The 13,292-nt window shown below is 51.4% G+C and overlaps 1 protein-coding gene across 2 annotated transcripts in view; it reads right to left on the reverse strand.

The window, feature by feature from the left end:
- Positions 1 to 13,292, reverse strand: part of LOC122394025 (protein MON2 homolog) — a 36,817-nt gene that overhangs the window by 1,105 nt on the left and 22,420 nt on the right. Inside the window, exons 14-32 of one of the 2 annotated variants that reach the window (XM_043390566.1) lie at positions 11,937 to 12,226; positions 11,519 to 11,646; positions 10,399 to 10,683; positions 9,935 to 10,147; positions 8,560 to 8,735; positions 8,152 to 8,314; positions 7,812 to 7,956; positions 7,362 to 7,483; positions 5,607 to 5,738; positions 5,146 to 5,280; positions 4,751 to 4,879; positions 4,340 to 4,479; positions 3,963 to 4,125; positions 3,492 to 3,632; positions 3,045 to 3,176; positions 1,337 to 1,521; positions 912 to 1,096; positions 464 to 680; positions 94 to 191 (exon numbers count right to left, since the gene is read on the reverse strand). In XM_043390566.1, the coding sequence (XP_043246501.1) occupies positions 94 to 191; positions 464 to 680; positions 912 to 1,096; positions 1,337 to 1,521; positions 3,045 to 3,176; positions 3,492 to 3,632; positions 3,963 to 4,125; positions 4,340 to 4,479; positions 4,751 to 4,879; positions 5,146 to 5,280; positions 5,607 to 5,738; positions 7,362 to 7,483; positions 7,812 to 7,956; positions 8,152 to 8,314; positions 8,560 to 8,735; positions 9,935 to 10,147; positions 10,399 to 10,683; positions 11,519 to 11,646; positions 11,937 to 12,226 (3,179 nt within the window). The remainder of the gene's footprint in view (positions 1 to 93; positions 192 to 463; positions 681 to 911; positions 1,097 to 1,336; positions 1,522 to 3,044; positions 3,177 to 3,491; positions 3,633 to 3,962; positions 4,126 to 4,339; positions 4,480 to 4,750; positions 4,880 to 5,145; positions 5,281 to 5,606; positions 5,739 to 7,361; positions 7,484 to 7,811; positions 7,957 to 8,151; positions 8,315 to 8,559; positions 8,736 to 9,934; positions 10,148 to 10,398; positions 10,684 to 11,518; positions 11,647 to 11,936; positions 12,227 to 13,292) is intronic. The other variant, XM_043390575.1, reaches the window with a different exon arrangement.

A 13,292-nucleotide genomic window follows, 5' to 3' on the forward strand; every position in this document is an offset into this window, starting at 1 on the left:
TGCACAACTTCAGAACTACCGCCCAGTCATACCAAAGCTCGACCCATGTCATAACAGAACGCATCGCCACTCTGTCGCTCCTCCACGGCTCACCTTTCTCGGGGTCAGCCTTCTTCAACGAAGACAGTAGCGACGTAATGGCACGGAGGACAAACGATATCTCGGCCATGCGGTGTCTGGAAAAATGGTCACTGCAGCCAGTCAGTCAGTTCGTACTGCAGAAAGCTCAACAGATAACAGATCATGACTTAATGTAAAAGCGCTACCGACACTGTATGTTCTGCCTTAATATACGGTTGCGAATCCCTGACCTTCGTGTCCATTTTCAAAATAGTCCTCGAGTCGAAGGCTTAGTCATGTTTAATTCTCGCGCACTACAGGGCGTGACTTCCTAATAAAAAATGTCGAGCGCAACCAAATCTACGTCGAGCACAGTCACACATCATCCCGATCCGGGACTGACCTGGGCAGGGGACACTTTCCGGCCAGCTTGCCGTCCTCCACGAAGCCGACCAGCACCTCCCTGAACCTGTGTACGAGCGCGGTGACGGCCAGCTGGGCTGTGATCCCGCCGTCCGCAGACGCACGCGCCGCCGCCGGGCCCGCCTGCAGCGAGAACTGCAGCAGCGTCTCGAAACACGCGTTGGCAAACTCCTCCCGCAGACGGCTGGTGCCGTTTTCTGTGGAGAGAGGGAAGAGAGGTTAGCCGGCCGTTATCAGACGCAGCTCTTCGCGTATTTTGTCTGCCGTATGTTTAATTATGCAGTAGTCGCTCTTTTTGGCTATCCCTTGTTCGGTCCTAGCCTACATAACCATGTCGACCCACATCATTCAAACAAGTAATTACGGCTTGTCACTCGTCCGACTCGTCCAGCGCCTCAAATCCTCGCCCTTTCCCGTGCTTCACTTACCGAGGTTCTCGTGCTGCGCCGAGTGCAGCGATCCCCTGTTGAGTAGCGCCATGACAGACACCAGGAACTGGTTGGGCACCACGGCGGCGAACGGTAGTACGTCGTCCCGCAGCATACGGACCACGGCGCAGTCGAGAGCCTCGTCTGCCTGCTGCTCCTCGGCGCTCAGCGAGGCCGGTGGCTCACTGGCGGTCACGCGGGCCATATTCGTGTCACAAAAGGTTCGTACAAACCGGCTATAAGAGCGGATACATAGGATACATGTATGAGACATAGGACACAAGAAGTCGAACTGAGATCACAAATGGAACAATAGGGACTGATAAGACAGAAGACAAGCAATGAAACCTAACGGAAGTTATATAAATCACCCCACGCGCAGTCCGACCAGCGACCCCGCGGTCAGCCGGGTCAGCCGTACCCACCTCTGCGAGAAGAGGAACGCCTCCAGGCAGGCGGCCAGCCGCGGCCACACGTTGGCACTGTGTTGCCGGTGCTGCCGGGCCGTCACCAGACCCTCCTTCAGTACGTCCAGCAGACAGGAGACGGCCAGACGCCACGTGGTCGGCGCTGGACACGCGTACTTGAGCGACAGCGGCAGCTCCAGCATCTGACACGGAGGGGCAGAAGCGGGGTGAAGGAGATTGCGGGTCTAAGTCGGTGAGGGCCAAGGGGGAGGGGGTGGCAGTCTCCTACGGTAGGAACAGCAAGTTGAGACACACCATGATTTGAATCACATGGTGCAATAGAGAGCAAAAGGACAAAAATTACGCGTCACATGTGATATAATCATTTGAACTGCCATATCTAACCGCAAATTCCTGTAATATGGTGATCTACCTTAAGTTAATGGCTCAGACCTTTAACCCGCGCCCTGGTGGGGTCTGTTTATAACGCGACCTGGTGGGGGGGGGGGCTATTTTTTGCCCCCCCCCCCTCGTATCTCCGAAACTACTGGACGGATCCGCAAAATTCAAACGGCGTTCGAAAGGCCTGTCAAATTTGTCGAAGGAAACCAAATTTTATTGACCTCGGGGTCACCGATGACGTCACAGGTCAGGTCAAAGATGAAATGTTTCACCGTTCACGGGTCTTCTAGGGAATGCGCTATAACACCGAGGAAAACGCATTTTGTCGAGAATCAGCGATAGGGCGTCAGTTGCCTAGTAGATATGTTGCTATTAGAGGTCACTGACAATACCAGGTCAGGTCACAGGTCAGGTCACCAAGGGTCACAGGTCAGGTCACATGAGCCCAACTTTACTAAGGTTGTGTGATGCATGTTTTATGGCCAATTTTTCATTTCCAACTCAATGGTGTTGGTTATAAGACTATCAGGTACGGCTTAGGTCACTTTCTGGTGAATTTCAGGTCAAGGTCAGGTCAAGGTCAGGCCAAAAAAGGTCAAATTTTAAAGTTGATAGTTTTGCATAAAATGGGTATTGATTCGATGCAGCTCGTCACGGGGAGTCTAATGGTGGTCTTTGTTTTGCGCTACGGGGTCTAGAATTGCTAAAAATTGAGTTTGAAAATTTGACGTCATCAATTTTGAACAGTTTTTTCGCTATAACTTCGCCAAAAAAAGAGGTATCAATCTCAAATTTGGTATGTGGATAGAAGGCGGTAAGGACTATCACATATATTCTGGTTTTTGCGAAATTCAAAAAACTTTTTGGATTTTTCGATTATTATATCAAAAAAAATCATTTTTTGATTTTTGGTGGTCAAAATCCAAAAATTTCAAAAATCCGAGATGGCAGTTTTGTAGCCCTGTCAATTCTACAGCTTTTATGTCGTTATCATTTTTCTGTATTTGCAAAGCTATAGGCCTGACAGCTCTTCCCGCGAAACCCTTTTTTAGGTCAAAAACGGCAGAACATGGCGTCACTCTGACGTCATTTCCGGCCAACCTATCATAGCCTTTGGAAAATTTTTGGTCACAATGTGTAAAATTGATGTCCGGGAGGGTACTGAAAGTTTGGTGACGATCGGCTCAGCGGTTCTGGAGATATATCGAAAAGTCTGGAGGGGGGGGGGCAAAAAATAGCCCCCCCCCCGTCCAGGTCGCGGGTTAAAAGCCGCATATAATACACTTTCGCTATCACCGCCGCCTCATAGTGTGATGTTGGTTACCTGTATGATTTTCTCCAGCACCCTGGTCTCGATGACATCCGATCTGCGTGCCGTAGTCTTGTAGAGCGCCGTGGCCCGGCGCAGCGTGGTCTCGGCGAAAGGCACATAGTTCATCGCCACCCAGTCGGTCGTCTGGGAAGGGAAGTAAGAGGCTCAAAAGTCATCCTCGATCACAACTAATCGAAAGGACAGATCAGCCAGCCCATCGTACGGGAAAAGGTCAAAGCAAATGAGAAAGCTCGAATGCAGAATCACGCTCGAACAGAAACAACAAACTAATGCAACATTCGGAGACCTGAAAACTAAGCAGCAGGCTGGCAATGTTCAGTCAAAATCAGCTTTTGTACTGATTTTGATGATCACGTTGCGAGTACCTCAGTCGATGAATTTCTCGCAGTCCGTACGCACACCCCCGTTCCCAAACATTTCGCCCGATCCCGTACCTACCTTATTGGACGAGTTGCCCTGTGGCCGCGTCGGTACGTCGCCATAGGACGGGGCCTGACAGCCATACCGCGAGAAAGTCAGCAGCTGGTCAAACAGCGCCGGGATCAGCTGGTTCACCGGCTCCGTGTCGGATAGTGCACCCTGTGGACGAGCCGGGTCAGGTCAGAGTCAGGGTCCACACCACCAGCTTAGGTGACAGGCCGCTGTGTGTCGCACGGTGACGTATGTTCACAGACGGATCAGGTTAAGTAAAGCCCTATTCTGACTCAGGCGATTCTACTGAATCAACTAATACATTACCAGCTAGTCTGGAAAGTGGAAGATGCATTTACTGCGGAGAAAAAGCACGCAATACTTATGTAAAACATACAGATTGCAGATGTATGATTAGCGGGCACCATCTGCACATATTTGATCCATCCTACTACACCGGCAGACCACGGCAGACAGTCTAGCCACAGCGGCACGCACCTTTTCGACGGTGTCGAGACAGGCGAGCACGGCCTCCTGCAGTTTGGTAAGAACCACCTCGGTGAGCGAGGGCAGGATGAAGGGTGACACCTCTCCGTGGACCGGCACGGCCACCGCCCGCTCCAGGATCGAGCACAGCGTGGAGAAGTCCTCCGCACGGAACCTGGAACGCAAGCAGAAACGGCATGTAAACAGTGGGCGCATATAATATTATTCATATGAAGAAGTAACGTTCGTATTCTGAAGGCGAGTGGACTACGTACGTTATTAAATGATAATTGTTCATTTCTACTCAAACTCAGGATCCAAGAATGTGTTTCTAACCGATCATGCGAGTCTTCTAGAAGCTAGTCTAGACTATGCCAACGCACACCGACCTGTATTTGATGTGCTGGAACATTCCGGGGAAGATCTGCACCAGGGCCGTGAGGAACGGCTGGGACGGCACGAACACGTCAGCGGTGGGTCCGCCCGGCGGCGGCGGCTCCGTCACGCCCGAGCCGATACTGTGCCACACCTGCGGACCAGAGAAAGACATTACAAAAGTGCACAGACAGAAACGTCGCTGACACAGGGATGAGACATCGATCAACAACACACACGGAAATGATCGCCAGAGTCTATTGAATTGCTCAACATTGTCAGCAGACAGCAACCGTCTCGCTAACAACAACACAGAAAACAACGCCGCCAAACGAATCAGACCGTTCAACCGGCTCGTTAGTACACCCCGTAGGAGAATTACAGCTGATGATTTACTTTAAGGTCTCGACCAGCCGTGCACTCACCCGCCAGGCAGCGCTCCAGTTGACCTGAGCGTCATCCTGAGCCGATGACGGTGACCCGGTGCCCTCAGCCGAGCCGCCCTTACTGGATGACATGATCTCCTGGAACGACTTGAGCGCCGCCAGGGACACCTATCGAGCGCAGAGAAACCATGATTAATTTTGCTCAAAGGGGAGGGACATGCGCCAGATTACAACACCGGAAGTTGAGGAATTTCAACGACAAAAACGGGAAGCTTTAATCGGACCTGTTGCATACCCACTGTTCATGGCTGACGTAAGTCTTTACATGGCTATCTCACACATACAACACAGATGGGTAGTCCTTCCGCCGCTCCATAACTCCCAATCCCAAGCCCCAGAGCATAGTTGTTTGGCCGTGTTTCGAATTGACTTACCTCGTTATTCTCATTGAGCGCGGCGTTCTGTATGAACTCTAGGAGCAGCGCCCAGGCTCGCTGGTAGTCGGCCAGCGAACAGAGGATCGAGCGCTTCGAGTGGAACACCCGAGCCACGCCAGACAGCGTCAACACCTGCGTGAGACGGAATGGTGATGGTGTGCTTGTTCAAACAACAATCAGCGTTCAAACATGAGAGAAGTGACACTCAGAATAAATGGTGCACTATCGTTAAATAAGAGAACGGTAAACGGCATGAGCTCCCCCACACAAACGCCGCTTGTATGACGTTTTCTTGGAAACACAAATACGCAAGACACAAATACGCAAGAGGCTCTATACACTCTATCGCCGGGATTTTCGATATATGAAAGCATGAAAATATGTGGCCGACTGTCAAACACAAAATAAGACTCGAGTAGCTGAACATTTTCTTTGCTCGGTGTCCCAATAACCCGTACCTGAGTCTCCGCCCACTGTTTGTGGGCCGTGTTCCTCGAGTGGTGGATGAGGATGTTGCCGCCCGTGTCGTCCTTCTCTGTGCTGGCAGAGCCGGAGAGCGTCCGCACCTTGTCCAACAGCGGGAACAGCACCTGCAGGTAGAGGGAACACACAACCCATTGGTAAGCTGCAGGTGACGGGAGGAAAGTCAAACGCATCAATATATGGAAACTGGACAGCTGAGGCAGACAAGGCCGATGACAGTTGATGAACACAAAAGACGCGTAGCAGAAAAAAAATCAAGAGTACAGGGTGTCCCATAAGTTCCTTCTCACCTATTTTTTTCTTTTAGAGGCTCTCTTATCTAAGGCCACGCTTAACTTATTTTGTAACTGAGCTTTTGGGGCTGCCATGGCAACTGTGAATATGCTCCACGGTATCTAGTTCGTCTAGACAAAATATTTTTTGCTAGAGAGCTCACTTCCTGTGGAGACGGCTTACGCCGCAACATAGAGGTCTCCGATACGGGTACGTCTCGGTATTTAGTCCGCACGTGGGCCATTCGCGACGGTTAAGGGTGATTGAGGCCATCCAGTCTGTAGCCAATGTCTGTCGCTAACTGGACGCACAGCCAGCAAGTTACGCCGATGATTTGTTTGGAGTCAGACGCTGCAACTTTATGCTCTTTTTGTCAGCTCTCAGGAGTGAGCCATGTGGCTAAAACTGCGTGGCGCCAAAGTGGCCGTCAAAAAGGTCTTAGCGTTAGAAAGTTGGTAAGCAGGCTTTTCAGGATGGATTACCAGCTGTCTAAGAGTGTTCTTTCCGGGTACATAACTTAAGGTGACTTTAGCTTTGCTTAACAGAGGACGCCAAACAGTCGAAAATGTCTTAAAATGACTAAACATGTGTTTCGTTATGCCTGAGGCTAAAAACACTGGAGGGCCGATGACATCAATGTGGTCATCTGGACTACCTAGTCCGTGTTTGAGATAAAACACCCGTCCAAACCCCAAAACTGTCCCATATGGGCGACGGAAAAGGCCTTCGTGTCATCCCGCTTTATTCCTATGCAAAAGGCCAGGGTCACGGTAATGTGGGGTAATATGCGTCCAGACGCTGATCAGGTTGCGATTGATAATCCAGAAACAGTGTTGGGATGCAGAAGGCTTCTCTAAGAAGATCTAGGAGGAGTTTCAGCCTTCTAACTTAACTCGAACCGCAAATATGAACACATTTTTGGAGGAGAAAATGGCATCCGGGAGGTCGTAGGCCCATCTTCAAGGAAGGCAGTGCATCAGTGCACAGGTCAAGCAAAGCTTAAAAGCAGTGCCAGGAGACTGTGATAGGCGTCTGTGGCAAGATCACATCCCAGGCAACTCATCGGATCCAAATTTCATAAAAATGTTTCGGGAATATTGAAATTGAGGCTCGTCGAAGCCAAGCGCTGTTCCAGCCTCGAGGAGCTCACGGCGCATGTCAAGTCAGTCTGGGCTAACTTCAAGCCTGCTATGCTGCCAAACATGCCGGTTGGCATGCCGCAGCATGTATTCATGTGTTTGCCTATGAAATGGGGAGCGCATTGAGGGGTCATAAACATACCAATTCGCAATGTACTCTGTTTTACATGCAAATATAAGGTGAGAACGAACTTATGGGACACCCTGTAATGCACCAGTCATGAGCGTTTAATTTCAGCAGAATACGATAAAAAACCATGCTCGAATCGGTCGTCGCCCCCACCACTGATATGGTCACTGCGTGGGTCTTTCACTCACCTGCCAGAGAACAGCCTGCCAGGTGCTGTGCTGCAGCAGCGACCCATGCGCCGCGATGGTAGAGAAGAGGGTCTGGCCGGCTGATTTACGGACCGCCGGTCGGCTGTCTACGCACAGGTCACCTGGCGGTCAATGGAGCAATAGTGAGTTACAACGGTAAAAAAGGTCAACAGCTGAGTCGTCAGGCTGGAAACGTAACGAAGTTGAAACGCTGACTGCGGTGACGTAGGTTATAAGTACCTAATAAGGGACGCACCAGTTCACTTATAACAAAACCTACTTAAAGCCCACATTACGAGCTGCTCTATTATACAGAGCTGTCATTAACAGATCACCAGAATCATAGCAGTCTCTCGCCGTTATCAGTCCGTTCTAATATGTGCTTCTCCTAATGCAAAGCACTGCGACTGCAGCACGCAGTGTCAACTCCTCTCATCCCAGTTTCCTCACCTAGCCTGGCGAACAGACACATCCAGAGCCGGTCGAACGGCGGCATGTTCTGGACGCCGGGAAACTCTGGAAACACGCCGGCCTCGGCCGTCAGGCAGCTGCGCAGCTTGTCCTGGCTTTGGAAAAAGTAGTCCGAGATGTTCCACTGAAATAAACGAACAGCACGGTTCAGACAGGCAGACAGTCTGACGCTAGGAGATGAAAGCTGGTAAAGCAATTACTTACATTTCATTGGTCAATGTTTGTGTTTACCATACAGCACTATCGAAGCTACGTATGTTAGTTGCCAGTGGGAAAATGCATCAATACGTAGTATTTGCGCGAGCGAGTCCGCACGAACCATGAGTCCGATGGCGGTGAGCGAGATGTTGAGCTCCTGCGTCTGCGATCCGAACTTGGCCACCGTATCGACGCAGGGAGGCAGGCAGCTCCAGGGCATCACCGGGAGGAAGTCGGTGACCACTAGCTGCAGACACTGGAACGCCAGACGAACCAGCTGCTCACTGTGGATAGGAAGGACTGTCAACAGCTAAATCCGACCTCGATTACAGGGCAAGGGCCATGACAGTAGCTGCAGATACTGGAACGCCAACTGCGCCAGCTGTTCATTGAAAATGAGCAGAGAACAATGTAGCACGGCAGCCCGTCATTCAACGTCACTCACACTAGCCTGCAGTCAGACTGAAGTAGTATTTTCCCTTAAATGCAATTGTACCTGTCACGCGACCGTCCCGAAGTCCCCACTCACGTGTGCCTTTCGTTGACCGCTCCGATGATGGTGAGCACCAGCGGCCAGCCGTGCGAGAGCCGCTCGCCGCAGCTCTGTAGGACCTGCAGCGTACACTCGAGCTGTCTCTGACGGATGTCAGCCTGCGGTACGGCAGACAGCTCCTGCAGTGGCGTCAGCAGCAGCGTCTGCAGGCGCTGAAACGGTGAACGAAAGTGTAAATTCGTCCTTTTTGGGTCAGGGGACACGCTGGCAAGAGTTAGCAGGACATGGTTCGCAATTTGATCGCCTCAGAGGAAACAAGAAACAAGAGTGAGGTCATAGAAACTCTTATGGACATAACATTCAAGGACCATCTAAAAGTCAAGGCACTACCGGCGCTAAAAATATTAACGATAACATAATTTAGCATTATGAAAATATGCTTAACACGCGCAGTGGAAGGGTTGCGAGTACTACGCCCAGTGGAAGGGGGGGGGCGGATGTCGCCCCCCCTAAGATCTCAGCTCCCACTGAAGCTAGAAAGACGAAATTTGGAGGGTAGGTGGGGGCCATGGGGGCCTGTTGTGTGTGAATTTCATGACCCTAGGTCAATATCTTCAAGGTCAAATGAGGTCAAATGTGGTCAAATCTGCCATATTAGCGACTTTTTTGCGTTTACACGCCGATAACTCAAAAAATTACCGGCCGATTTTCTTTTTTCTTTCACTATACGAAAGAACAACCGTTTGTGAGTATGTATGGTGAATTTCTAGATAATCCAACAATAAATATGGCATTTAGAAGCCTGCTAAGGGTAAGATGTCGCCGGCTGAAGCGGGATCGGCCGACGCGGGAAACGCGGCAATCACAATTTTGTGTTTACACACTCATAACTCAAATTATTACCGGCCGATTTTCAAAATTCTTTGACCATAGGATTGCCTGTACATTTCTCAGTCTCCTCACCGAATTTGACGCGAATCTAATATAATCAGCGGTAAGGAGCGCAATGTAAAGTAGGAACCGTCCCGCCCCGGCACAGTCTACAATTCAGGCGGCGCGTAACGGCTAGCGCCGGCCGCCGCGCCGCCGCGCCGCCGCGGCGGCAGGATGTTTGACTTTAGACCGCTATTACTAGAAAAGTTGTGAACCGATTTTCTTATTTCTTGCACGAGAAGATCTGCAATTCAATTCTGGGCAGGTAGCCGAAATTTCACAATAATATTATGTTTGCGACGCGAGTTATTGGCGAAAAACAGGAGGGGTGGGCGAAATCCGCCCCCCCCCCCTTCCACTGCGCGTGTTAAATATGTTAATCATATGCAAAGCTCCCTTATGATGCAGAGACAGCTACAGCTCGACTGACTGACTCGACTGCACCAGCCCGAACACCATCACCCCCGCCCCTCGGTACCTGGTTGTCTTTGAGCGGCGTCGGGTAGGTATGCTGCAGCGCTGCCCGTGTCAGTGTGGTCACCGCCTCGGCGCCCCACTCGCGCATGCGCAGATGAGGGTGCTGGCAGGCGTCGAGCAGATGCGAGGTGAGGGGCCGCCAGAACACCTCCACTCGGTCCAGGTTCACCAGACCCGTCTCCAGGAGCTTGGCCACGGCGAACAGAGACGGCTCCTGGGCGTAGGGAGAAGGGTGGATGGGTGTCAGAGTTGGTGTTCTAAATTGTTACGACCTATGAAAAACGAGAAATCGCTCGCATGCAAACAAAAAGCAGCATTATCGTGAAATTCTTATAGATGATCAATCTCATTTTAACGTTTTACAATGCTCGTGCTTTCACTCCGTGTCAAAATATGGCATAACGCCCCGATCATCAATCCTCCCGCCGCCCCACTCCTAATCCAATGTCGGTACAATTCACTGACCCGGTTGGAGAAGGCGAGCTCCATCGACTCGTGATTCAGCTGATTGAGCGCGTCAATCAGATGATGCAGCGCCACTTCATCCAGGTACCGGCTGCTCTCAAACAGTCGTGACAGCATGGCGGACAGCACGGGCAGGTCGGCCAGCACGGCCGTGGTCAGGACGGCGGCGTCGGCGCCCGAGCCGCCGCCGGCCGCGCCGCCGCCGCCACCGCTGCCCACCGGCCGGGCGGCCGCCTTCAGAGAGCCGCCCGTCGCCGGCTTCAGACCCAGGATCCACACCAGGTGCTGGGGAAAGGGAGAAAGGTTAGAGTGACGGAACTTATCGGGCGATGGCATATACGTACACACGAGGGAAGACTCATGCCACTGATGGTAAAAGTTGTGAGACAGGCATATCTAGGTAACAGTCAAACTGTTGACGTATCCTGAGCCAAAAAAGAATGACAAGCAGCCTTGTTATTATTCACTGGGTCAAGCACAGCGCAGGGACCCTCCCACCTTAGCATTAGAATTGAGTTGAGATAGCCAAAATGGGGTCCCTGGCTCACAATTACCGGTTTCGGCACTCACAACATCGAGAAATGCCTTAAATCGGAAATATTGAATTTCAAAATTGCAGCATTTTGATTCAGAGGGGCTAATGCATAGGAATACCCCTCTGAATGTGTGACGTCAGCGCAGATATCTAACGATTTTAAAATGTTTGACTAAAACGTTTTGTAGCACGCGGTGGTATATGCTGCTTTGCGCGCAACAAGAGCCGCACTTTCAGCTGCCAAACTATTGCTTCCAAATAAAGTCGCTAGGAACAGCAGAGATCCCGAAAAGTAAACAAAAGTAAAAGTCTAATATCTTGAAAACCGGTAAATATTTTTCGGTGAAATTTGGTAGATATTCGTTTTCGCTCTTTCTGAACCGAGCGACATAACTTTCATGCCAATTCATAAACTTTTTTGAAGGTGGGAGGGTCCCTTTAAGAGGACGAATTGGCATTTTAAAATAAATTTACGCCAAGAAACTCTAGAACCAATCCACTTTCTGCCAATCATTGTTTGTTTGTTGGGGGTTAGGGGCGCGCCAACTACGAGGTCATTTTGCGCCCATTTCTGCCAATCATTACCTGCAGTGTGGTGAGTACGAGGTGCCAGGCGGTGCCCAGTACGGCGCCGTGGCAGTGTGCCAGCGCCAGGATCGCCCGCATACACTGCAGGTTCTTGGCCGTCAGCATCACTGGACCCTGGTGCGCGGCTGCGGAAAGGGAGGGGAGGCACGGTGGTTAGAGCAGGGGACATCAGCACATGGGCGAGGGATGAAGACGAACAGAAATGGCCAAGTCGCATTAGATTAATCCCGATGTGCAAAGACTGGTCCATATGAAAACAATCAAGCCTTTCACCAAAAGCTCATGAAAAAACGTCATAAAAATTTTTCAACGGCTCATTTTCCATTCACAGTTCTTTCAGAAGACATTGTAACGATAAATAACCAGTAACAAATCCACCCTATCTTACACTACCCTCTCCCTCCCCTCTCTTTACCGGCGGGTAGTGAGGCGGTCGGCAGCGCGGTGCCCACCGCCACCACCTGCTGCCGCGAGAGGCCGTCAGGCGCGGCGGCGGCGGCGGCCGCGGCGGGCGCGGGCGCCGACGGGCCGTGCGTCGGCGACCTCTGCGGGTTCAGCACGGTGAGTGTGTAGTGCGGCGGCAGAGAGGCCTTGCAGGCGGCTGTGATGAAGGCGTCGCGCGGCGTGGTCAGCTCCAGACGGCCCGAGAGCTGCGCCAGAGACTGCATCGCCTTCAGGATCGCCTCTGTGGCCGACTCGTCCGTGCTGAGGGGACGGGGATCCTGGTCAGGCACGTACAGGGTGGACCAAAAAGGATTGAAACATTTTAAACCCGTATAAAACATGCATCATTGCATGCATGTGACTGGGAATGATACCAAACAAGAGTACATTTCGTGGAAATTCATAATGGCATCACTCTCATATGCTTTCTCTCGTTTTCAGTCTCTCACAGCAGATGTTCGAAGTGACCACCTTCGCGAGACAGGCACAGAGCGACCAGCCTGGCTGCTGACACGATAGCCCGCTTGTATGGCTCACACAGCCTTGCTGATCGCTCTCTTCAGTTCAGAGGCCTTCTGGACCTTCCTTGTAGACCTGGCCCTTGAGATGACCCCACAGTAAAATATCTTTAGGGGTCAGGTCGGATGAGCAGGTAGGCCAGTTCCGACTGGCACCGCGGGATATCAGCCGGTCACTGAAGTGGTTTTCGATGCACTTGAGCGTTGTTTTTACGATGTGAGGAGGCGCACCGTCTTGCTGGAACCACATAAGGTCTATGATGAGGCTGCCATGCTTCGTTTAGACTCGCTCTCAGAACTTCCTCAGCGCCGCCTGGTATGCGCTGCTGATTGACGGTCACGGTGTCGCCGCTCCCTTCCTCGAACCAAAGTGGACCCACGATTCCTTTTCCGCTGAGGGCACACCATTTCGGTAACCTTGCTGCTGTGCAGTGACTTCTTTATCATCTCATCTAAAGGGCCAGGTCTACAAGGAAGGTCTCTGTGACCTGAAGAGAGCGATCACCAAGACTGTGTGAGCCATACCAGCGAACATGACGTGTCGTCGGGCTATCGCGTCAGCCACCAGACCGGCCACTCTGTGCCTGTCTCGCGAAGGCGGTCTCTTCGAACATTTGCTGTGAGAGACTGAAAACGAGAGAAAGCAGATGAGAGTGATGCCGTTATGAATTTCCACGAAATGTGCTCTCGTTTGGTACCATTTCCAGTCACATGCATGCAATAATACATGTTTTATGCGACTTGCAAAATGTTTCCATCCTTTTTGGTCCACCCTGTAAACGAGTTCGTATAAGTAGCAACTAGCAAGG

This window comes from Amphibalanus amphitrite, unplaced genomic scaffold (genome assembly GCF_019059575.1).
Source record: "Amphibalanus amphitrite isolate SeventyFive unplaced genomic scaffold, NRLGWU_Aamphi_draft 000025F_arrow, whole genome shotgun sequence".
Lineage (NCBI taxonomy): Eukaryota > Metazoa > Arthropoda > Thecostraca > Balanomorpha > Balanidae > Amphibalanus > Amphibalanus amphitrite.